We start from the raw sequence: 26,836 nt of genomic DNA, 5'->3' as shown, positions 1-26,836 counted from the left end.
GAAGACACTTCCTACATGTTTGTATAGTGCCTAGCATAGTGAGGCCCCAATCCCACTGAGACCTCTAGACATTAGTATTTAAGTGCATTACCACTGATATGGGAGAAGGGCAGCTCAGAATATAGCCCATGTTGCAAGGAACAGAATGAAGGGAAAAATTGTGTGGCTAGGTCTGAGGCACCTGGTACCATAAATGAGGAGAAAGAGAAAAGAGAAAGGTGTGCTGAGGATTTGTAGGGGGAGAGCTGCAGGTATAGGAGCAGCAGAGGAAGGAAGAGAGGCGAGTGGTGGCGTAGGGAGGGAGAGGACCAAGTCACAGCAATGGTGGAGAGCAGGAAGCATGGTGAGGTGAGGAATCGATAGGGCAGTTAATTGGAATGGTAAGCACTAATATGGCAATGATGCTGAGGAATCAATGTGGCAATTAATAGTTAAACTAGCTGCAATGAATAAGCAGTGGAACTCCAGGCCGAGTAAGATGGAAGCAAAGGATGAAAGCTGGCAGGAGTTAATAAAATGAAAGACAAAGAGCAGGCTGAGGAAGTTCCAGTCGTGTCATGCACTGCTGGTGCTGAGCAGGGGGGCCAAGGACTGGAGAGGTGAGACAGAGCCTGCAGGCTGAGCAGGGACTCCAAGGAGGATAGGGAAAGCATGGGGAGAATTTTTACAAGGGACAATTCATTGTTATTGAATTTCCATACATGTTTAGACTCCAGCTTAAACACTCTATTAGCAGCGATCGGGCAGAATGTTGTGACGAAATTGGAGCTGCTCTGGAATAATTTATGAATACTGCATGTTGACCTGATTATTAGGATGTTTGCTGGTTTAGTTTAATAAGGAAAAAAACAAGCAGGAAGGAAACAAAATAGCTCAAGATAAGCCACTTCTCTGTGAACACTTGAGTACTGGTAAGAAATAAGGCAAACAAAGTAGAAGACAGACACACCAGAGACCAAAGGGAATATAGTACTTTAAATGGAGACTCACAGGAGAGGGGAGATTTGTTCAGGGGAACCACCCTGAAATACACCACTCTGCACGGGTGTTTAAAAATGTGAAGACTGCCTAGGTTACCACCAGAGAATGATAAACTTTCAGGTAAGACAGAACTGCATGAAGTCTTGTTTTAAAATCTGTCTTCTCTTGTGCTTTGTTCCCTTTGTGTTAAACAAACAAGAGCTTGGTTTAAGAATCTGCCTGGTCATGCTCTTCCTGACCTCAGACTCCCAAAGGGATTGTTGGTGACAACCTGCTGGGTACAGAGGGTTCATACAGAGAGGAGCGTAGCCCAGGTTCCGGGCTAAGAGCAGGGTAACTGAATTTGCTCTGCATGACAGGTAAAGACATTAGGGCTGACACCTGGGAAGGTGTCCTTAGAGAGACCAGGAACAGCATACAGGTAACAGATAGGCCTGTAAGCACAACAAAAAGCATAATCTAGCAGTGTCTTGGTTCCCCATCCTTAATGAATATTTCGCTTGCTTTGAAAATGAAAAGGGCTAAAGGACTCATTACAGAAGCAGTCAACAAACTCTGCATAAATCTCTCCTGGTTAGTATACAAAATACAAGAAATGGGGCCACGTTCGTTTGCGTATCCACCTCACAGGTTTTGTGCATCCAAGGTCTGTGCATGTTTCCTAGTTGGATTTTACATGCTTCTCTGCCAGTTGCTTTCCACGCTCTGTATTTCTTAAAAGGGACAATGAAGGCCCAGTGCTTCAGCTTTGTTTGAAAAGGCACGAAAGCCCCAAATTAATGAAATGATCTCATGAAAATGAACTAAAACCAATGACATTTACACCTGCACCGTCTAACAGGGTAGCTGCCCCATTAAATGAAACTGGGCTCAGCACTCCTGTTCCAGTCCAGGGCTCCCAGTTAGGTCTTTTAAGAGATCAGGGCAGGGCAGGGCAGGGCAGGGCAGGGCAGATCCTAGGGGGCTGTCAAAGGTCAGTGAGAGGGGCGGTAAAGGAGTGCTACCAGAGCCAGACGGTGGATCCTGGAAAAGGGCTAAAACCAGGAAGTGCAGCAGATGCCTGCTGACTGCACATCAGAGAGCCAGATCCAAGGGCCAGAAGGAAGGAGCAGCCACGGAAGTGTGTACCTGCTGCCATCTCCTTGCCAAGTAGCTAGACTCTGAGGAAAAGTGAGAGGGCCCAGGGGAGAGAGGAAGGCTGCCTAGCAAGGATGCTCTCAGCAGAGAACCACTGGAAGTTATCGCCAAGAAGAGCGGTGCTGCACCCCAGCAGGAAGGGCTGGGCCAGCTCTCCTGGCAGAGAGATGAAGCTGTGGCAGAAGACACCAGGACGTGGTGAGAACAAAGCCAGGTTTTAAAGACCACACACATTGGGGTGATATGGACTATGTTTTGGGGCTTTTGCTCATAGTCTATGTGCACTAAAAGTTATCAAAAGATAACAGACTATGTCCATAGACTAGAGCAGAGATTTTGCTGACACAGTTTAGGAAGGCAGCAAGCCGGTCCCTGGAATTGAAAAGGTTGAGAAACATTGGACTAGAGGATAAACTCATATGGAGTTCCTGGAGACACAAGAGAGAAACGAAGGCAAGAGGCTACCTGGATCAAGCCACCTGTTGATAGCCCTCACTGTGGGATCCCCAGACACACTCGCACCACAACGAGGCTGTGTCTAGACTCCATCCCTTTTCCGTAAATGGGATGCAAATTAGACACATCGCAATTGCAAATGAAGCGGGGATTTAAATCCCTCCCGCTTCATTTGCATAAACATGGCTGCCACTTTTTTCTGGCTCGGAGCTTTGCCGGAAAAAAGTGCCAGTCTAGACGGGGATCTTTCGGAAAATAAACCCTTTTCTGAAAGATCCCTTATTCCTCTTAAAAAAAGGAATAAGGGATCTTTTGGAAAAGGCTTTATTTTCCGAAAGATCCCCATCTAGACAGGTGCTTTTTTCCAGCAAAGCTCCGAGCCGGAAAAAAGTGGCAGCCATGTTTATGCAAATGAAGCAGGGGGGATTTAAATCCCCGCTTCATTTGCAATTGCGATGTGTCTAATTTGCATCCCATTTACGGAAAAGGGATGCAGTATAGACACAGCCCTAATGTATTATAATCAAAAAATGAAACTGCCTGTTTGTTCCACTGTACAGTTCGCAACTGTGGAGTGCAAAGTGTAAATGGGCAGCACGTTAGTTAAGTATGATTTTGATTGTTTGAAATACGGTGCTATACTTTTAAGTGTTTAGTAGCTGTATAACTCGATGTCAGGCTACAGAACCCTTTAGAGCAGGTGTCTCAAACTCAATTTAATTTAGGGCCAGGGCCAGTCCTCAAATCTTACTAGTGGACCAGCAGGCACCTCTCTCTGGCACTGGCTCCCGAAAAAGAAGTGGATCTCAGTGCATCCCACACAGGCTAAAGTGGCTTCTGGCTGCTAGCTCCATGCTGTTGCAAGCACGTCTCTGTGGCCCAGGTGAGGTGTGTACAGAGCTATCCCATTGATAAGCCACCATGGTGAAGCGGAGCAACCAGTCTGGCCTGGAAGATGGCAGCAGAGCAGAGCAGCAGGGCCAGATTAAGCTTTTCGTAGGCCCTAGGAGCACTCATAATCGTAGGCCCTTAAATGAGACTATATAGTAATATATGAGGGTATGTTTACACTTGCACCTTCTTTCGAGAGAGGGATACAAATGAAGACATTCGAAATTGCAAATGAAGCCGGGATTTAAATATCCCACCCTTCATTTGCATAATCATGTTATGGCGCTATTTCGAAATAGCACTATTTCAAAATAACAGATGCTGTTAAGATGCAGTTATTTCAAGAGAAAACCCTTCTCTCTAAATAACCCTTATTCTTCATACAATGAGGTTTACCAGTTATTTCAAGAGAAGGGTTTTCTCTCAAAATAAACGTGTTTTAACAGCGTCTGTTATTTCAAAATAGCACTATTTCGAAATAGCGCGATTATGCAAATTACGTGTGGGATATTTAAATCCTGGTTTCATTTGGAATTTCGAATGCCTTCATTTGCATCCCTCTCTTGAAAGAAGATGAAAGTATAGACATACCCTAAGGGAAAAATGCCTTATCACCTATACTCCTAATATCACCCACTTGAATTTTTGCTCTTGAAAGTGGCACACCATGTGAGAAATTCATGGTACTTCATTCTAAAACAACAGCCATTTTGTTGAATATTACAATTATACGTAGAATCTGCCTGATAGTTAATTGGCTGATGAGAAAAGTAAGGTGATGTTGCCGCCACTATGACTGTAAAATCCACAGAGCAATGCATTGTGCTACAGAGCTGATAACTTGGTAACATTGTGTCTCAAGATAGGTTCAACGTCATTTACGAAGTAACAGTACATTGGCTGATGCTGGCCAAGCATCAGCCAGTGTTTCGTAGTAGCCTCAGAATTCTGAAACACAAATGTGAAATTCAAACACGGTAGTGTTCCCTCTAATATTTTCCATCCTTGGGCGGGTTGAATTTTGTTATGTGCACCACCAATGCAAACAAAAAACCTAGATATAAGTCTGTATTTTAAACAGCTCATAGGTATGGAAGACAAACATTTTAAAAAAGGGAGAGTTAGCAAGGAGCAATGGTTATGATGTTTGTTTAATATCAAATAAAAGCAAAATTAACACTACCCTGGAACTACAGGCAGTCCCCGGGTTACATACAAGATAGGGACTGTAGGTTTGTTCTTAAGTTGAATTTGTATGTTAGTCGGAACTGGCATCCAGATTCAGCCGCTGTTGAAACTGACCAGCAGCGGCTGAATCGGACACGCCTGGGCTTCCTGTAGTCAGCCGCTGATCAGTTTCAGCAGCGGCTGACTTGGGGACGCCTGGGGCAGAGCAGCTGGGGTGGTCCAATAGCGCCGCACCTCGGCACTGTGGGACCAACCCGGCAGCCCCCGAGCTGCTCTACCCCAGGCGTCGGCGAGAAAAGCCTGGTCTGCCTCCTGTTAAACTCAACATGGCCAAAAGCAAGCTCTTTATCTTTCCCTCCTGATACAGGGTGAAAAATATTTTGGTCTCGAACTGCTGAGGAGTCAGTTTTGTGTTTGCTCTACAAGTCTAAGAGGGGGTGCTACCTTATTCTTTCTCCCATCATATTTTCCTAGAATATTTAAGATCTTGTAATTATGTCACCAATCAGTTGGTAATTAATACCAACCCCTCCTCATCCAGCCTCAAGAAGAAAAGGGAAGATACATTTGACTAAGCTCCCTCTGATGCAGTGGGAACCGGCATGAGCGGGAACTGCTTCAGTCCCCACTCGTGCCATTTCTCTGCTGCGCCTCTGACTCCCGTGCCCCCCATGGAGACAGTGCTGGCGGGAACCAGCTTTTATGAGGTCTCTCCCTAGCACCAGCTCCTGCTCCCCCACCCCCTAGTTACCTCTCTCTAATAGATGGAACTGCCAGTCCTCCAGTCACACTGAGAGACCCAACTTAGCCTCTGCTATGAAGCTTTTTCCTGGACACTAGGATAGGGAAAGGACCTATTTGGCCATTGCCTGAATGCACAGACTGCAGAATGACAGTGGAGCATACATTGAAAGAACAAAAGGTAGATGGAGGAGCCAGATGTTGAGGCTTGAAAATGATGAACAATATCTGACTTAAGATAGCTGCTTGCTGTATGTTGCACAACATTTGTGAGAGCGGAAGGGAGATCTTTGTGGCTGGATCAGAGGAGGAGGCTGGCAGACTTCCTGAACACTATGAATAGCTAGAGGACTCTCTGAAATGCTGCCACAACTCATGGGTACAGAATCAGGGGTATGTGTGCACATTCTCAGAAGAGAGGGACCACTTGTGAACAATGGATAGATTTTTGCATAAGATGTTATTCGGGACTACTACACATGTGTTAATGTGTATGTGCAATGCTTCATGTGGAGATTTTAGTACTGCGTACGTGAGGATTGCATTTTAGTGCATGTGTGGATTTTATCACAGCAAGGGCATTTTAATTAATTGTTCAAGATGCAGAACCATGAATGCAAAGACATTTTCAATTAATTTTTAATAAATAACAGTGAATGCACCAATTTAAACAGGATGAGCAGTAAAAACATTATTGTATATGCATAACAATGGGCAAAGATAAAGCTGATTAAAACATAAAAACCAAGTGAACTGTGCAGAAAAGTTTGTGCTTTCTCAAGGTCACAAATTACTGTACACAGGGGGCTCAAAAAAGCTCTCTGCACCTTGGGACATGGGGTGTTGACAGAAGGACATCTCCCATGTGGGTAAGAGAGCTAAGGGGGATTGCCCATTGTACATGGTTTTTTGGACCTGTGGCACAAAATGCCTAGAAAATAATCTACTTCTAGAAATTGGTACTTCCATGCTAGGGATGTTAACTGGTTACGGCTCACTGGTATGCTACTGGTTAACCAGCTCTTGCCAGTTAACTCCAGTGGCAGCCAACCACATTGGGCCACAGCAGACCTGGAAAAGAGCTTGCATTGCCAGGCAATCTTCATGGCACATTTGAGTATTCTCTTTGCCATAACTTAAGTTCTTTTGTTAACACCTGCATACAGCGCACTGCCACAGAAATAGAGTTCTGCAGTAATCCAAAAGGGCCTAAAAATATTTTTTAAATATTTGCATAGCATGACTTCCTGTGCCTTTTCTTTTCTATAACTGCCATAACAATTAAAGTGTCTTTCCTTCAAACCATTGTCTCCTGGTTAACCAACTGTATATCACTGTCCTGGCTGCAGTAAGGGGGGGAGGGTTAATATAGCGATGTAAGCTACTAGTTGACTATCCACTAAGCATATGCTCAACTAGTCGACTAGTGACTCGACTAGTTGCTCCTCCCTCTTTGTTGCCTCTATCAGAGAGAGGCAGCAAGGGAAGGAAGCAGGAGCCGGTGCTGAGGGGAGACGGCTTGAAAGTCTGTTTCTGGGGGAGGGGAGAGCCAGGGGTGCAGTGGGGAACAGGAGGCATTTCTACCTTTGAAATGTAGCAAGAGGACGCAGGGTTCTTACCACATTTCAAAGGTGGGAGGCGCCCTTATCGACTAATTGAGTAGTCAATGGAAATTCCATCAACTATTTGATTAGTTGATTAATCTAAATTTAATATCCCAAGGTCAATGAGGCTGGAGAGAATATAATAAACACCACCCTAGAGGGCTGGGGGGGCAGCGAGCTTAAATAGCAGTTGTGTGTTTGAAGGAAAAAGAGGATGGAGAATTTATATACTCTCTGGAGTGGCTGCCATTTGAACAACACATGAGGGGAGGATAAAAGCCCAGGTAGTAGAGAGACCAACATAGTAGTACCCTGATGGCATCCAGAATAAAATTGTTTTAATTCCCCCATATAGCAGCTATCCTATTATCACATAAAACTTCCCTAAAGTGATCCCTACACGTTTGGTATCCAATGTTACCCCTGTGGTTCCTCCAGCGGTGATTCAGGGAGTCTCGGGATTGTGTCTGCCTTTTAGTTTACTGGGCAACAAGATCCAGGATTTGGGAATCAATCTTCTCCTGATTTGTACCCAGGAGATTTAGTTGGTGGAGTCCACAAAATATACTGGTTTAGTGGCAGGATTTCACCAAAATATATGGTTCAGAGCTTCACACTTCATCAAACCTCTCCAAGATGTCCTATTATTGTCCTTCACACTTCAGTAACACAACCACAGCACCGGTCACTTAGTGTAACACTGTGTTACGGCCTAGTGGTACTTCCTCTCATTCATTTGTTCAGATAGCTGCTTTCATGTTTGTGCACAGCAGAGATTAGAATTCAGATGGGCCTGTACACACACACCCTCCCCACAAGGCAATGAAATCAGGAACCTCAATATGGGCACATCTACACGGCAGGGCAAAAGTCGAATTAAACTACGCAACTTGAGCTACATCAGTTGTGTAACTGAAATCAAAATAGCTTAACTCGGCTTTTGGCGCCGTCTACACAGCAGGAAGTTGAAGGAAGAACCCTTTTCCTTCAACTTCCCTTACTCCTCATACAATGAGGGTTACAGGAGTCGGAGTAAGAAGTCCTCCAGCTCACCATTACTTCGAATTAATGGCTTTCCGTGTAGACACGCTCTTTGTTATTTTTGAATAACATCACTTATTGTGAAATAACACCACTGTGTAGACGTACCCCATGAGACCATGCTGAAGCACAAGGCAAGGCAGATCAATAATCTCACACAGGTTTGTGAACTTCTCACTAGCCCCAAGACGACCCAGGTAGCTGACAAAGGAAGGTGAGATACTAGAGTAAGGGCTTATGTACAACAGTTCTTTCAGAATGGGGGTGCATCCACAGCTACTAATGTAAACCCATCACGTAACTCCTTGAACCTGCTTCCAAAGTGGGTTTAATAACATCTGTTAATGACAAATGTTTCATTGAAGTAATTACATTTAACCAACAACAAACTTCAGGCACAGAGAAACCCTCAGAGATTCATCCAAGGTCACACAGGAACTCTGTGGTGGATCAGGCACTTGAACCCTGGTCTTCAGAGTCCCATGATATCATTCAATCCAAACCACTAGACTGTGCTTCCAGCCTACATACATTCACAAAGAGATGTTTCCCTCGGCTGAGTTTACAGTCTGATTAGACAAGACAGACAAAGGCTGGAGAAGAAAAGTAGTATTTCCATTTCAGAAAAGGGAAATTGATGCTGAGAGAGATCACCTGCAGTAGAGGCAGGAAATAAGTCTTCATCTCTTAGGTCCTAGTTCAGTGCCTTAGCATAAATTGTAAATTATGCCCCTTGTAAATTATTGTGTAAAAAGACCAATTTTTTTTTTCAAAAAGACTAATGACCGACAGCAGAAGACAGACTCACATGCAGATACAGAATACAAGATTAGTTTTGAACAAAACTTGGATTGTGCAGCTTTGCAATTCCAGACTTGTCCTTGTATTCCTGAATGGAAAGTACAAAGGGAGAAAGAGGAGCTAAGGAACTACTCACTAAGGCTGAGTAGCAGAAATTCTAGTGATGCCTAAAGAAACACATATTAAAATATTTCCTCGCAAGGAAACAAAATAAAAATAAAAGTGATGGACATGCATGAATCAAATGTAATTTTTACCAGTTATTACAAGGCCTCTTTATAGTTTTTCCTCTCTCTTTCTCCATTTTTCCAAAAAACCAAAACCTCTATCTTTTAGCTCAACTAAAACCCAAGAACTTCTTGCATTTACATGTCACAACCAACAGATCTTCTGACCCTCTATCCTCCAAGAACCTAATAAACTCTTACCATCTCCCCAGTCACTCTCCAGAGCTTCCAACATTTGGTGATCCTTCTACTACTCCATCTATGGCAACTGAGACTGTGTTTTATTGGCGGCTTTAAACTCTGAAGGGTGGAGGGATGCGGGTTATGCAGAAAACATCTGTTACGAATGTAAGAATGCAGAATGCAACTATCACATGACAGGGAATTTGGCTCAAATAGAAAGCATAAGCCCGAGTGTATTAGAAAGCACAGGGCACTCCATCCTAGGACACGAAAGGGAAAACAGAATGAGAACAAGAGAGCACTTGGGTCTAAAAGAAGAAAGGAGACAGTCAGACAGACACTGCAGTTTTATAAGGGAGACTGGAAAGTAGTTTGTAGCCTTAGGAGATAGAAATCAGCATATATAAATAGTCAGAGAGCCATTCACATTATGGAGAAGATTCAGAAAAGCCATGGCAGAGACACCTAATGTGCATTTGAGAAAGGTCTGCCTTAAAGGGTCTGACTTTCAAAAGAGCTCAGTACCCAACTGCTCTCTTTAGGCACCTAAATGCAGTTATCAGCACTCAGCTCCACTGAGCTTAAATGACTCCACGTTCTCAAAAGGAGCTGCAAAGAACTTGGGACTCTTGGCCATTTCATTGAAAAGACTGACTAGGAGATGGATCCTTTTGAAAATCTGCCTCAAAGTTTTACTACAAAAAAAACCCCATGAAATACTAATGAAAGCACGGTTAAATTAGAGTCAAATCATAGACAAGCCAGGAAAATCTGGGTTAAACTGCAACCTAAATTCTAAATCCTCTACCATTATATGTTGTAATGTTGAGGCTCTGCATTTATAGGAATATACAGGTACGTCTAACAGTAAATTATTTTTAAATAACTAGTGTTATTTCGAAATAATGTAAAAATACCTTCAAGCTGGAGGACTTCTTACTCCGACTCCTGTAACCCTCATTGTACATGGAGTAAGGGAAGTCAGAGGAAGAGCCCTCTATTTCAAAATAAGTGCTGTGTAGATGCTCCCAATTACAAAATATACTATTTCGAAATAAGCTACGCAATTGATGTAGCTGAATTTGCATAGCTTATTTCGAGTGAAACCCTGCTGTGTAGATGCACCCTAAGTGAATGGCATTGCTCTGTTACTGCCTGAACCCACAGAGTAAGGGTACGTCTACATTTGCACGCTAGTTCAAACTAGGGATGCAAATGCAGGCATTCGAAATAGTCAACGAAGTGGGGATTTAAATATCCCGCGCTTCATTAGCATGATCTCGCCAGCATGTTACTCTGCTCGAACTAACGTTACTCCTCATTTTTTGAGGATATTTAACTCCCCGCTTCATTGACTATTTCAAATGCCTGCATTTGCATCCCTAGTTCGAACTAGCGTGCAAGTGTAGACCTACCCTAAGGGATCTATTATTACTGCTGACAGAGTTTTGCTATAGTTCAAGAAGGGCTGCAGGGCAGAGGAGTCAGTTCCCTCTTGGAAGCCTAAGGAGGAAGAACTGCCAGCACCCTGGCCAGAGTAATGCTGGGCAGGATTGGCTGGAGTGAGAGGAAGATCCAGGCTAATGACTGAGGCCTTGACACTAGGACCAAGGGAGGTGCTGGGGGCTGCTGGGATGAAGTGGCCCAGCGAAGTAGATTGAGGAGCTGGAGATGGGGAAGTTCGTGGCTGCTGGCTATAGGTCACTGGGTTGGGACCCAGAGTAGTGGGTGGGCCCAGCACTCCCTCCCTTTTATCCTCCTCTTGCACTAAGGAGAGTGGCCAGCGAAGGGCTGCAGTTTGCCACTAAGGCAAGTGGCTAGACAGTGGACTACAGTCGAATACCTAGGCAAGTGGGTGGACAGAGGAGTGTTGTTCCCTCAAAAGGGGTTAGAATGGAGTGGGGCACAGCCAAAGGGGCATGTCCCAAAGAGGATGCTGTGGGTTGGAGAGTGACCCAGGCCTGGAACAGATAGAGGGGCCGACAGCCACCCCAGATCCCAGGGCTAGGTGGGGGGGGAGGCTCTATGCCCCCAGAAGGGGCTGGGCCAAAGGTGGAAGGGACAGGGCCAAGAGAGATCTGCCCTTAATGCCGGCCAGACCATGGCAAACTCCCCCGCCCCAGCCCTCAGAGCTGTGTACAGCGGTGCTCCGGCAGTCCTGCAGGAAAGGGGCCACAGTAGCAGAAGCCAGAAGCTCCAGGCCCCTTTGAATGACCAAGTTCTGGGGCCTGCTCAACCCCATCAGTAGCCTAGGAGCAGAAGTGACGATGGCGACATAATGTCAGAGGAGGTGCCCTGAAGAAGGGCTTGACTGAGCTCATTCCTAGGAGGACCAGCAAGAGGTGTTGTGGTGAGTCTGCACTGAAGCAAGCTACATTACAGTGCCTGGGAAGAAGGTAAAGAGGAGAATGGGACATGAGGGTTATGTCTACACTTGCGGCTTCTTGCGCAAGTAATATGCAAATGAGGCTAAGCATGGAATATCGTCGAGCCTCATTTGCATACCTAATGAGCCACCATTTTTTTCAGAAGAGGCTCTTGCGCAAGAAGGAGTGTCTACACTGCCCCTTCTTGCGCAAGAAAAACCCTCTTGTGCAACACCGTTTTTCCTGAAAAGTAATAGGTGTAACGGCATTGCGCAAGAGGGTTTTTCTTGCGCAAGAAGGGGCAGTGTAGACACTCCTTCTTGCACAAGAGCTTCTTCTGAAAAAAATGGTGGCTCATTAGGTATGCAAATGAGGCTCGGCGATACTCCACACTTAGCCTCATTTGCATATTACTTGCGCAAGAAGCCACGAGTGTAGATATAGCCTTAGTGTTGATTTGGGTGAACCACCTCAAAAACAACAAGGCGGGTGGTAAAACAAGACCTAGATGTTTAAAAATAAAACCAAAACACTACTTTTCAGTCAGCAGGCACAAATAACAGTCAGCCAGATATTCATAAGACGACAGCAGGGGATACTGGAGAGGTGTTTGCTGTAGAAAAGCAATTATAGTACCATCCTTAGTAAGGGAATCCCAGGAAACTGTCTGCTGGTGCAACATCAATATTAATTAAAACAACAGCATGTCTTTGTAAAATTAATGCCATCCCACTGGTGGCTGCAAATTTCTGTATTTTCCACAGTGTTTTGGGGTAGTTGTTGCTCTGAGACAAGAAGGCCTATGAAACAATTTTTCATGTTACCCCAACTGACTTTTCAATGCCAGGATGTACGAGGTCAGATAGTCTGGGAGGTTGGGGGTGAGTTATCAAGATCATTCTTTGTGGAATCCTAAACCTTTAACGAATTCATTTTATATTTAAAAGGGATAAAGGAACATATGGGAGAAAATCTTTAAGCAAATCCCAGCCCCTTGCTGGAGTAGGAGTGGAGGCAAAGAGCTGGTTTGTTTTATAATGGCAGTGTGTGTCATTTTTTTTTTTAAACATGAAGAGGGGCATGAGGCTTATTTCAGGAGGAGTAGAGCAAGTCAGTGGTTAATGCAGTATGTGGCTGGTAAGGGAATTCCCTGCATTGGAGTTTTTCCCCTCCTTTTATGAGTGTTGGTAGGTGTTCCGCTGAAGCATCCCTAGCTTGTTTTTCATTATCTTTGTATTTGTGGAATGCAGCCAAATGTAAAAGGTTGACCTCATTCGTTATGCATTAGTTTCTCCATCTGTAAAACTGAGGTAACAGCATTTACCTACCTCACAGAAAGGTTGTGACAACTAAGGGCTGGTCTACATTACACGGTTAGGTCCACAAAGTCCTTCATATCAACCTAGTTATGTCAGCATCTACACCACAGCCTTCCTCCCTCCAGCGTAAGTGCACTGCTACACCAACATAACTCCACCTTCACGAGCAGTGTAAAGCTTATGTCGGTGTAATTCAGGTGACTCACCATACATTGGCTGTTGCCCAGCTGGCTCCCCAATTCCCTGGAGAGCTGGGCAACTGGACCCTGCCCCTGTCTTGGAGCCAGGAGAGAAGCCTGGGTGAGGGGGAACTTTCCCCCCACTCCCAGCTGGGAACCAAATCCTAGGTGGCTTCAAATCTTGTTCCTAACTGGGAGTCAGTAGCAGGGAGTGAGACGCACTGGGCAGCTTCCCCCAGTTCACAGAGGGGGGATGGACGTGAGAAGCCCCAGGCAGGCTGCGTCCCCTCCTGGGTGAGTTCACCCCACTCAGTGCAGCAGAGCGGGGATGGAGGGCAGCCTGTGGGACAGTCAGGTTCCCAGCATAACAGGTGGGAGAGCATTTATATGTATGCATTAAGATACATTCTTTAATTACATCATCACGTACCTGTTTTTCCACAGGACCTCTGCTTCATTCAGTGTACGAGATGAATATGCTCTGGGGTTTAAATAGGTTTGTGTAATGAAGGAGGCTGTGTCTACAGGACACTTGCCTCACCTATTGCAGAAGCTGGAAAGGTGTTCCGTGAATGAGACAGGGATTTTCAGGAAAAGAAAGGGTGATCTCACAGAAAAAGCAACAGAATGCTGCCCAGGAGAACTGGATTCTATCTGCCTCTGCCAGAGAGTTCCTCTGTGATGCTCAGCAAATCATTTCAACTGAACTTTTTACATGTGGTCACTAACTGTGTATTCCTCATTTTCTGGGCGCCTGACCCACGATTATGAGATCTGATTTGCAAAAGTGCTTACAGCAGGCAATGCAACTGTGCATTGAGCATGTAAAATGCTATATAATGTTCAGAACTCTGAGAAATCAAGTCCCAGGCATCCCATATTAGGCACCCTAGATTAGTAGATACTTTGGACCTTACTCCCCGTCTCTAAAATGGGGACAAGATATGCTCATCTCCCAAGGATGCTGTCAAAATACATTATTTAATATTTATGAAGCACTCAGATACTAATAGTACTAAGCCCCACAGAAAAGCCCGTAAGGAAATTAATACATTTGCATTCAGAGCAAGGGTTGCAAAGGCATGTGGCCATCCATTGAGCAATTAGGCAAAAGCAAATTACTAGTTAGCACATTAAGTGAACACTGCCCATCCTGTGCATTGAATGAGCAGATCCTGAGGGGAAAAAACAGTATGTGGTCACATAATTAAAGAATGTATCTTACTGCTTCTGAACAAGGAGGATGAATAAAGAATGCACAAGCATCCTAAATTCTGGCATTTCCTCACGTTTTAGTGCTCACCTTGACAATCTTAAAAATGTTATTTTCACATTGTTACACAAAAAAACCCTGAGACACAGAGCTGCTTCCCACAATACCGATTTAACCTCACCCATACTAGGAATTGTATCACTATATAGGGTGAACCTCTCTAATCCTGGAACAGCCGTGGTCCGCTATGATTTCAATTAGCCAGATGTCCACTTATCATAGAAGTGGCCAAGTTTCCCACGGTCCCATAAAGTTTGTTTACAGCCCCCAGTCCTGGCTCTCAGTGTTCTGTGCTGTTATTTAACTCTAATTTACACCTAATTGTCTTCTGAGAGCCCAGTAAGCAATGGAAGTTTGGCAATGCTGCTAGACAATACTGACTTGCTATGATTCGGCAACTTCTCTGATTCAGCACCGGTCAGGTCCTGAGGGTGCTGGACTTGAGAAGTTCAACCTGAATCAGTATGAAATCAGTATAGCCGCAGTGGTACAAAAGCTGTTAGAAAACCAGACCCTAGATTTTAACCCGGATCCACGGCAGTCATTTGCTGTGCACCGAGGAAATAAATTGGAAGGAACACTACTTGGAAAGCTCAGTCTCCTTGGCTCACTCAGGCCTTCTCTGTTGAAATCACCAATAAGAGTATAAGTAGCAAGTGGATGTTTCGAATAGCAGACTCGTCCACTAATGTCTGGACTGAAGCCCATTTTACACAGACCACCAAAAACCGACCAGAGAATACTATCTTTAAGACACTACCAGCCTTGGCTAGATGCAGACTACGGATGTTATATTTATATTAATGGCTAATCGAATACTCGATACAATTTGAATCAACTATTCAATTAGACAATAAGGATTCCCAGCTAGGCTTGCCAGATGCTTTCACCAAAAATCCCGAGCATGGCAGGAAAAAAAACTTGGTTGAGGGGAAAAAAAAAAAAAAAAAAGCGGGAGAACAAAAAAGGGCGCTGCACCTTTAAGAATCCCCATGCTCCTCACTTCCCCCCGCCCATGCCAGACGTGACGGGGGAACAATGTCCCTGTCGGCTATCCATCCAAGAAAAACAGAAAATACCGGACATTTTATATGTCCGGTATTTTCTGTTTTTCCGGACAGGTGCCAGAAATCACGGACTGTCCAGGCAAAAACCAGACAACTGACAACCCTATTCCCAGCTGGCCTGGGCTACACATGGCATTTCAAAGTGGCAGAACCACGTGGAAACCAGAATCTGGCTCTGGGCTCCTTGTGGTGCTGCCACTTTGAAGCATTCATTTCTCTTCTCCCCTCCCTCCCTGTCTCTATCTGATAGAGGCAACAAGGTGTGGGGGGGGGGAGGGGGGGAGAGCGAATAGTTGACTAGTATGTCGACTCTGCGATAAAAGCATTTGCTTATCGGATAGTCAACTAGTTAGTTGTTCATATCCCTAATGCAGACCAGTGACTCAGCTATGGGAGCTCTATTTTTGCCCATTATTCATCATATGAACTATTTAGACCCTTTGATTTATTTTTCCTCAGAGTTAAGACAGCAAAATGATCCATCTGGGGAGAGATTTCAGGCAGCATCACAAAAGGGAGCTTAGGTATTGGAATCATCCATGATGCTCTAACACTTGAGAGGCTTCAAAGGTAGTAAGACAGTTGCCAACCTTTTGTAAATGAAATCCCATTTCTTGCAGGGGTCTGGACTAGGTGACCCGGAAAGTTTCTTCCATCGGTTAGATTTATGATGTTCTTGAACACCATTACTGTCAGGTTCATTTTACTACAGTAGTTTCTCACTTCAGTGTATAGTCACTCAGATAAATAGAGGAGATAGCTGAATCACATTTTAAAACAAAAAAATAAAAATAAAACCCAAAACCCTCAACAGTGGACCCAGACCAATGTGCATGAATACAAAAAGTAGCACTATACATCAAATTCCAAATACTACTTTGTCTTCCTTACAATATTCTTGCAAGCAAGGCAATATGAGGGTTTTATTAGAAAGTAAGACACAATCTTTCACTGATGGCAAGACCCCCATCAGAGATGCTCACTAACAGCTGCTTTGGTACAGAAGTTCTTAAGGTTTCTTTACTGCTGACAGGATTTTGATTTTGATTTAATTTTTTCTAAAAGACAGATAGTATATAAGCTTCTGGTTATAACGTCTCAGAAAATGAAGGGAGCGGCTAATAAAATCTTCCCAACCACCATTTAAAATATCTCCAAGTGAAAAATTATTTAAATAAGTCCAAGTTCAGAGAAGATATCTGTTGGCAGGGGGGAAAAAAGTTTTGAGAAGAAGGCACTGACTCCAAAAAATGAATCTCGCCATTACTCATAGGAGGAATCGGTCACACAAATAGATCAGGACTATCAATCTTTTCATTGCTTTTCATTTGGAAAGGGACTAAATAGAACCCGAATACTGATAATATGGCTCCGAGTAAAAAAAGGAAGTTGAGTAGTCTGAGTGAGAAAAGGTTCTTTAAATTAACATTTAAATATAAATATCTGGTCAGTGACCCAGGGTTTGACACTGAGAGAAAAGAAATGGGTCACTTGCATCCTGGAGGCCTTGAATTCTGAAGAATAAAGCTGGATGTTTACAAAGTAAATACCCCCACTATCCCCACTCTGGAAAGTTCACCCAGCTCAAGTTGGTCCGCCTATTAAAGCATTGGAAATAGCAAGGGGGAAGGGAATCAAGGCTTTCGGCTGGACGGAGAGGGACTATAAAATGCCTCTGATGTATGGCACAATGCCCAGGCAGCTGCTGCACAAATACCAGAAGTGGGACCTTCCACTGCTTCAGCTGGGTTCCCCCCTTACCGTTTTGAATTACAGATTGATAGCTCACTTTATGGGATTCTGTTGGAACACAGGAATGCAGAGGCTGCTGCCACATGTGTCCTTATCATTCTAGTTTGAAGCCACTGATGAGAAAATGGTAGCGAGGTAGGTTTAAAATAATGGTTAAGGCACTGGTTCTTAACCTGGTGGTAATTACCCCTCCATGGGTAATTTGGCATATTTCAGGGGGTAATAAGTTTAAAATACAATAGGTGTTCAATTTTGTTCAAGATAATGCATGAGAAAACGAAATACACTAAAAATGATGAATCGCAATTTTATTTTTGTCTATTGCCATTTTAAAAAGGAGGAGGAGTAATTTTGGTTTATTGGTTAAGCTTATGGGGTAACTGTGCCAAAGAGGTTAAGAACCACTGGATTAAGGAGTATATTTTAGCATCTTTATATTTGGAGTTGCAGAAATTAACTTTCCGCTACTTCAGAAACTACAGTAGGTTCCTGTTAAAATATTAAATGCAAAAAAGAAAGAAAAAAATCCCACATCATGCAGCAGTAAAACTGGAGGAGAGTGGGGGTTGGGTTGGTTAGGATAGGATAAAAAGTGCAGTAATTAAGGTTCTAGAGCAACACAAAATGAATCAGGAATTGTTTAAATATGCAACCTTATAGGCTATCTGCAATTTTTAAAGAGTGTTAAAGTCTGGTTTTGCTTCTTTATAATGCAAATAACACAGGGTTGGTCTTCTGGGTTTTGATTTTTGAATATTTTACTTTCTTAATTCCTTAAAAATAGCAGGAAGGTAAAGTCCAATATTCCCTTTTGCTGGAAGCTTTTTTTGGATGACTCCTTTTAATTTAAACAAATTCATTTTCTCCTGATATTTTAAAGCATTTTTATTAAGTAGGTGTTAAAAACAGAGTTTACAGCTTTTTAAACAGCCTGAATAAAACCATCCTCTTTCTAATTTAACTAAATTTCAGCTTCTTTGGTATGTTGCCAGCCAGAAAATAATTGACTTTCTAATGGAAAATAATCAGGGAGGGGAAAACAATCTAAAGGCTTTCAAAGTAAGTTCCCTGTAAGTTGTGTGGCCTGTCAAGCACTACACAGATCCTCATGGAACTTGCCCAGCCCAGACCTGCCACAGCTTGGTGAGGAGCAACCCTCCACAGCCAGTACCTGGTAGGGAAGGGGCACCTATTCTGTGGTCCCAGCCCTGGAGATACTGCAGTAAGGAGAAGCACCTCACCACCCCAACCCAGGTGCTGCTGCAGAGAAAGACAGAGCTGGAAGGAGTCCTCTCTTCCCACTATAGCCCAGGAGCAGCTTGTACCCAAACACCTCATCCGTAGTCCCACCCCAGAACCTTTATCCCCAGCCAAAGCCCACATTCCCTTGCACTTCAACTCTCTGGCCCAGCTTTGAGACCTTCATAGCTGGCCCCACCCCAGAGCCTATACCCAAAGCTGGAACCCTCACGCCCTTACCCAGCCCAATCTTCTGCCCCAGACCTGAACCCCCTCCCACACACCTAGCCCCTTGGCCCCACCTTCTACCACGGATATTTTGTTATGTGCACTAATGTGAAAGTGAAGTGTTACACCACCTCCATCTTGGTGCACATAACTAAATTCATTCTGCATGTGTGTGGGAAAATTAAAGGGCACACTGGCTTCAAGCCTTCTTTATACATCACGAACCAAGAAATAATGTACACAAACATAATTTTCCTCCCTTTGCGGGTTTCCCTTGAACATAAATAACATTGACATAGTTTGTAAATTATATTGCTTGATTGTTTTCAAGAAAGAGAACAAAATTGTCTATGAAGAATTCAGCATAGTTCTAATAAAGTTTTTGAGTTTACACAGCTCACTGAAATGAATGGGGCTGGGGAAGAGTGGATACCTACCTTTCCACCACAAATACGGTTAACTGGAAATCGTTTGCATGGCTGGATTAACAGGGCAGCAGCACATCTGTTTATCTCAAAACTTAAAAAAGAAACTTTTTTTGCTTTCAAACAAAAGTTCAGTTTAACTGAAGGAAGCCAATGAGGAAAAATCTGGGATCAATATGGAGTCCTTTTTTTTGCTCAACAACTTTGGTTTCCCCCGCCACTTTTTTTTTCCAACAGAATTTTTTTCCGGTGCTTTTTTTGGGGGGAGAGGGGCAGTTGTTTCGGTATTTTTGTTTCAACAATCTGGCAACCCTATCTGCAACTCTGGTTTTCAAACTACATGTCACGACATGGACTGTCAGGCTCTGGGTCTCATTGCTGCAGGGGCATCAGGTGACCAATGGGGGTGCTGAGAGGCTACCTGTCTGTCCTACAACAAGAATTTCCCTGCGCCCCAGAAGCAGCTGGCAGCAGGCCGGACTTCTGGTGGACAGGGGGAAAAGTGCACAGGGCTTTGAGCACTGCCCCTTCCCTGAGCACTAGCTCTGCACTCCCATTGGCTGGGAACCTGCAGCTGGCTGTTTCTGCAGTGCAGCATGGTCTGCAGTGCCAGGAGAGGCAGGAAGCTGCCTTAGCCCCACTGTTGCACCATTGAGTGGGAGCCACTCGAGTTAAGCCCCTCCTGTCCCAGCCTTGACACTCCCCCAAAGCCAGAGTCCCCTGCTACAGCCCACAGCTCTAATCCTCAGCGCCACCCTGGAGCCCATACTCTATTCAAATTATGTTGGGACTCGGGCATCAACGATTTTCTTCAACTGGGTTATGGGGAAAAAAGATTTGAAAACTGCTGCTCTGTAATGTGGCCACTAACACCTGATCCCCTGGGTTAACTCTACAGTGAAGACAGACCCTTACAATGTCTATTTACAGGGCCTAGTACAGGGGGCCACTGATCTCTGTTAGTGCCTTTAAGGCAGATACTACTATGCTATAAGCACATGTTTTATCCACTCATAAAAAATACTGCACATAACAAACAATAGTTGATTGTGTTGTCTGTCATTTCAGGCTGTCTAAGTGTTCAGTCTCTCAGATCGGAAAGTGCAAAAAGGCATCAGTAACAGGAATTTTACCCAATTTCTATTTTCCTTTTGGTTATTTCATCACATAGGAATATATTATTAGAAAGATAAACCACTGCGAGCGCTACTGACAACTGCTCCCAAATCCCCTGTGATCCATCACTTGACAGCACCTCATCTTCTTTCGCAAGTTTTTTTTTTTTAAACAACAAAGCTGTACCTTGAACAAAAGGCCCAACTCACGTTCACTCATTCATTTTATTAAATTGTGCTGCCTAGTCAGCACCCTATAATCATTTTAATATATGGGATGTGGCAGTTCAAAATAAAAGTCTTAAATTTATTCTAAGTTACAGCATAAATCAGACAGCACTGGATATTCTGCATGATGTGACTTAGAAGGCTACCAATTCTTGATCTTAGCTTGTTCTGCAGACTAAATGGTTGGAGATTTATTTAGCACATTTGTAACACCCCAATTGACAGGCATTTATTTTCGTGAATAAAATCAAAACGAAGTATTACAATCTAAACTAAATCCAGCTAGCCTAACCAGAAGACGATCGGCACAAAGGTAATTAATGCTGCCAACTATTGCAATTTTATGAGCTTCGCAGTGTCTTAAAGCTTTGGCTCCTGGAATCTAGTTGATCCCAATCTCAGCTTCAAATTTTAAAATAAAAGTTTCTAGCCCTCAAACAAACCAGGACTCAATCAGCATATATTTTTCTAACGGATGCCAACTGATCTACGGTGGGAGGGACAATGCAGTACAAGACCATTTCTGCATTGACAAGCTTGCCAGGTAAATCAACAGACAACACTGCGAGTCCAAGAGAAGGGTGCTAGCTAGGAGTTTGGGAGCTAAATTCTAGTCTCATTGATTAACTTCCAAGGAGTAAAGGTTTAACTATGTGAGTTTTATTGACACAAATCAGCATGTGTTGGCCTTGTGGAAGAAGTGACACTTCAAATGTATTTTAATGACAATAGGACAGATTGCTGCCACTTTTACAATAAGTGTTCTAGAGCAGTGTTTCTCAACCAGTGGTACGAGTCCCCTCAGGAGTACTCAAGAGAAGTATGGGGGGGTACATCAACACAACTGAAATTTGGAGAAAACTGAATTTTTGTTTTCAGTTTTACAGTGCTTTATTATTTTTGTACTTTTTACACCCAAAAATTTCATCGACCGCCTGGCTACGATTAAGTTGTTTAAACAAATGTGTTGCAATGGTAGAAAAAAAAATGGTGTGTCTGAAAACTGTAGGTACTGGGGGGGTACTTAAAAAAAAAGGTGGGGGTACTTATACTTTCTTTTTTTAAAGGGGTACTTTATAAAAAAAAGATTGAGAAACACTATTCTAGAGTTCTTTTGGTTCTATCCCATCAAAAGTTTCATATACGCATGGACACTATGGCTTGGAGTGGGAAGCATGTTATCTTCAGTAACCTACTTTGAGAACTCAGTCCTACAAGTTATTAAGCAGTTTGAAGAACAGACGTTACGGCTACAAGTTGGATCACTCTCCAACAGATACTATTTCTTTATAAATTTGCTTACATATTTATAAAGCTCAGTTAGTTATTTTTCTAAAAAAATGTAATACAACATACAATAGTAATTGTGCAACTAGTAATCATATGCAGAAATTGTCAATATTTCACCTTGAAGTGTTAAAAAGCAAAACAAATTATAAAGAGAACGGTAAAGATCAGGAATTGTTATTGACACAACTGTGGTTATTAAGGTCAAAATCAACTGGTTTGCATAAAGCAAGAAAAAAAAGTTCATACTTTATTTAGCTTGATTTCCAGAGGTGCCAAATATTTACAACTTTCCCTGCAATCATCTCTGAAAGATGCCTAAATACGGATTCACAAGTGTTCAAAAGTTTTCACTTCAACTGGAGATCAGGTGATATAATTCAACATTCACATCTGAATCAAAATTAACTATGTGAAATAAATCTGGAAATATGACCAAAAAACAAATAATATGAATTTTATCATAGAAGACAGAGGAGGAAAAACTGCTAAGTTCAAGCTTCTGATCACATCTATGGCTTCAATGTTTACTACTAGTATTGCAAGGAGTATCCATATTCAGATTGAACTGGACAGCTCTTTAAAAACAAGTGAGATTCAGCATTGTAAAAATTAAAGGTGGCTCCACTGAAGTCAATAGGATTTTTGCCACTGACTTCAAACGAGTCAGGATTTCACTCTGAAAACAAGGATTCAAACCACACTACATATGCTTGCATTCATTCTAAAACCAAACAACATAAGATTCAAACATTAAACAGGCAGGAAAAACAAAAGAGATGAATGATCCAATGATCAAACTTAGTTTAATATAATAGATTAGGGGACAAAACTATTTATAACAATATACGCTGTGATCAAGTGTTTCCTTTAAAAAGGGATAAGGAAAGGCACATTTAACACACACTCCTCTTGTTGATCCAAATGAAACAAATCCATCATCACATTCTAGGGGCTGATTATTCTTGGAGGTTTTCTAACACTGAAAATAAAAGGGGCACACTAATCTTCATGAGGGTGACAGAAAACCTAGTGCAGAATAAGAAATTTTAGACTGTTATTTACAGATATTTTCCTGTGAGAAAAGAATTGAAAGAATGTAGTTGGGACCATTAACAAATCCACTAGATATCAGTCTCTGCATTATTAGGCAGTAGAACTGGTAAGGGGGATGGTGGGAGTCGAAATCCAAACTTTAGCCTGTAATCAGAAAAATCCTGCTTTAGAAATTTGAACTGTCAGCTTGAAACATGTAACATAATACAGAATCCTCCTTAAAGGTACCCAACTTCCACAAGTATTGGAAACAAGAGTGCACTTATACTGTGTATGTGAGGTCTACAACTGCAGCCAATGAAGTACTGAACATTTAGCTGAAATAAAGCCAGAGATACTAAATCCTTTTATTACCCTGCAGGGACCTACCTATTCATAAAGAAATGACATGAACAAAATCTGGGTTTCCTTACTTTTCTTTTTTTGTGGGGGCGGGCAGGGGGGGTTGGGAATGGTGACATTTCTTGTGTGCAGGGTTGCTAACACACAGAAAATTCATTTATGGACAAAATGGGAAAAATTTATGGATAGACAATTTTTTTAGTATACTAAGATGACATAAATGGCCAAAAGTGAAAAGTAATCGTTGTCATTCATACATCAATGTGCTGACACTAACTCAGCTGGATAATGTAGATGATATCACGTGGATCACGTGAATCATGTTATGTCACCTCAACCATTGAGCTAAATAAACTAAAATGTCCAATTTCCGCTGCTCCACAGTAAAATGGCTGAAGCAGCACAGAAGAAATTTAATTGCTATAGGATAATTGCTGTTTTTGAACATTTAATGCAGTTACGAAATTTACAGACACCTACTTTTTTTACGGACTTTACGGACATGTCCAATTTTGGCTAATTTTTTACGGACGGTCCATAAATTTACTGATGGTGGGCAACCCTGCTTGTGTGCAGTTCAATAAGAACATTGACAGGACAGAAGTTAAATACATGCACATTATTAAACAGAACAATTAAGCTTAAAAATAAATAAAATGGATGTAGGCAACATTTTAGTTGAATCCTCTAGATCTCTTTCTGGAGATCTGGATTCAAATGCAACACATGGCACAGTACAGCTTAACTTTTGTATGTGTTCTGCAGCATGTTCTCCTTGGGTAACTAGAGAAATGTGTATTTAACAAAACTACTATAAAGTGGATACACAATGGAAAAAAAACCAACAGAAGAGCTATTAATGCTTCAGTATACACTATAAGAGGAAGTATCTAAGAAGGTACCACAGGGGATCAATTTCCAGTCCAGTGAATAGTCAATGATGTAACTGTCAACTGAAAGAATGGAGTGGGGAATACATAAGAAAGATCCAGGATTGATACAAAGCTGGGAGGGACTGACAAACCCTTAGGAAGCCAGGTTTACCTTTTCCCTGCTGCTTAGCACACCAGCTATATGCAGGCACAGAAGAGTTCTTCCATTACTTTCCTGTACACCAGGTAAGCCAGTGGGTTGCAATGATGTTCCATTGTAATATCAATGCTGTCTAAGAGAGAACACCACACAGAAGCTGCCACAAAGTTCAGCCAGAGAAAACACTTAAAGTGACTTTGACAAACTGGAGAAAAATCGACTGAAACTGAAGAAGAAGAAGAAAAAAGGATAACTGAACAGTTATAATACATTATTAGTTATTGGAGAACATTGTTTTGGCAGGACTAAGAGAGTGGACAAGAATCAACACTAAGACTTGTGAAAAAAGGCACTTGTCATGCTGAACTGTAGTAAAAGTACTATCAACATGCAAAGCAAGCCTGGTAATTATTCCTCTCTAGACAGCATCAAATTAGATGACAATTGCAATGATGGAGTTTAGTTTAGATGCCACTTGTCTCAAGACTGCCCTCCCAGATGCAAGAAGTTTTCAGCTTACTTTGTGAGAAAGATCAGTCATGGCTGCTATACTTTTAGCCACCCAGAATCCAACGCTGGGAAGCAAATCATAATCTCCTTTAATCAAATGGGGGCTAATCACAGAACCAGCATTAAAGAAATTCCTGCCTCTTACTTCTGAACGAGACCCTTGCCCCCATGTCTAAAGAAAGCCAAAAAAGGACTCCATAACAGTGGATACCATCTAAATCCCTTATTAGACAGGGACCACCAAGGGCCTTATAATGGTAAACTACCCTCTAGGGTTTTATGAAGGGGGGACCCTCAGCCCACTGTAACTGAAAGGGTCCATGTAGGGCCCTTATAATGGGAGACCTAATACACCTTATTGTTTTGTCCATGGCCTTGACAAAGTTCTTCATCAGACCCAGCTTGATGTGTAAGGGTGGTAACAAAATCTTCCTTGATTCAACAAGTGGTGGATGCTGAACACTTTTCCTCCCAGGCTCCAATGACTGTCAGAGTGGCCAATCTATCTTGATGTAGTGGGAATCTCTTGCACGACTATCCCATTTGCAGAGAAAACAGCAGTACTTTGTTGTATCCAGTCTTCAGACCAAGCAAGAGAGCAACAACCTTTATATTGCCACAAAGCTGCCACTGATGTTGGTCATAGTTTATGCACCTCAAAAGTTGTTTCATGTTGTAAGGGTTTCCTTCATATGGACTGCATGACCAACTGGAATTGATGGCAAAACATTGCCATTATGCAGCAAAACATCCATGACTTCTAGGAATAACATGATGCAATTCATATCATGTATGACGCAATACCAGCTTCAGATTGCATCCTTCATCCTTCATTGTTTTTCCTAAAAAGCAAGTACTGTCCAAACCCAGTCATAGATTTATTCATAAATCCAGTCAAAGATGTATTTTAGTCATTTCTGGTTTAAATTGAGATCCCTTCCCTTTATAACTCACTTATCCTCCGCCATTCGCAAGTCAAGGGTCGTATATACTGACCCAATAGCATATCGTGAAAACTAGAGCCAATAAACAATTTTAAGCATCATTTTTGTTCTCAGTGACCCAGAATCAGTAAAGTTTCACTACATTTATTTCAGAAGCATTTTGGCTGGAGAGCAGTGTAATAGGAGATAATGCCTAAGGCCCTACAATGGAGAGCATACACCTGGGTACTACAGTTAAAGGGGATCACATAGAAGTCTTATGATGGGGCAATCTCCAGTGTCCTAGAATGGAAGACTTGCTAGTGGCCCCGTTCACATTCAAGAAAGCAATGCTCAGTGCACAAACTGTATCGACTGCACGATTACTCGATAAGGGAAGGTGCCGCCCCTGCTGCGGCCCTGCAGTTTAAATGTAGCAAGAGCCAGGCGCACAGACAGGCCAACTCCTGCTACATTTAAACTACAGAGCTGCAGCAGGGGTAGCTCCTGGACCTGGCTCCAGCTGGGACTGAGCTGGGCTTGCTCAGTCCTGGTTCATGCTGGGTCCAGAAGCCCCTGTTTGCAGGGGGGGTCCCAGTGGGGAGCTGGGACCCCCCGCAGACAGGGGCTGTTGTGGAGTAGTCTCTGTTCATGGCCAGCCCCAGCTGCCATGAACAGAGGCTGCTCCCAGAGCAACCTCTGTTCATGGCGGCCAGGGCTGACTGCAGCCAGGGGCTGCTTCGCGGCAGCAATCCCCATCTGGAGGGGATCCCAGCAAGGAGTTGGGACCCCCTCTGAGAGGCAGCAGCACGAGGCGGGGAGGGGGACAAGTGACACCGCGGAGACGGTGCTGGAGGGAACCAGCTTTTAAGCCAGCTCCCCCTAGCACCAGCTCTTGCTTCCCCCCCACCTTGCTGCCTCTGATATAGAAGCAGCCGGGTGGGGGGAAAAGCAAATAGTTGACTCAACTACCAGATAAGCCTAAGCTTATCAGGTAGTTGACTAATTGACTACTCTTTTACATCCCTGCTTAGAAGTTGTCCAATAGCACCTGGCCTCCTTCAGTATCCTAGGCATCTTCTAGTCAGACTTCAGTCCATGCAAAGAGCACTGGTCATGCTGATGGACAAATCACTTAATCAAGGGGCAAATTTACAGCCCAGTGCTGTTAAATCTGCCTGAAGATTTTGTCACCAGCAGTCATTAGTTGTTATTGATTCCACAAACTGACCATGCAGTGAGGAG

At 43.1% G+C, this 26,836-nt stretch overlaps 1 protein-coding gene across 2 annotated transcripts in view; it reads right to left on the bottom strand.

Moving 5' to 3' along the window:
* Positions 1-26,836, bottom strand: part of TSPAN9 (tetraspanin 9) — a 271,489-nt gene that overhangs the window by 178,898 nt on the left and 65,755 nt on the right. The window contains exon 1 of one of the 2 annotated variants that reach the window (XM_006123032.5): positions 9,269-9,542. The exons of the other annotated variant lie outside the window; for it this stretch is intronic. Within the exon in view, the coding sequence (XP_006123094.2) occupies positions 9,269-9,302 (34 nt within the window). The 5' untranslated portion in view covers positions 9,303-9,542. Of the gene's footprint in view, positions 1-9,268; positions 9,543-26,836 lie in introns of those variants that run through there. 2 annotated transcript variants of the gene reach the window in all.

This window comes from Pelodiscus sinensis, chromosome 1 (assembly GCF_052426305.1).
Source record: "Pelodiscus sinensis isolate ZL-2025 chromosome 1, ASM5242630v1, whole genome shotgun sequence".
Taxonomy (NCBI): domain Eukaryota; kingdom Metazoa; phylum Chordata; order Testudines; family Trionychidae; genus Pelodiscus; species Pelodiscus sinensis.
Note: the sequence above shows the minus strand (reverse complement) of the source record. Positions and strands in the feature narration are given on the sequence as shown.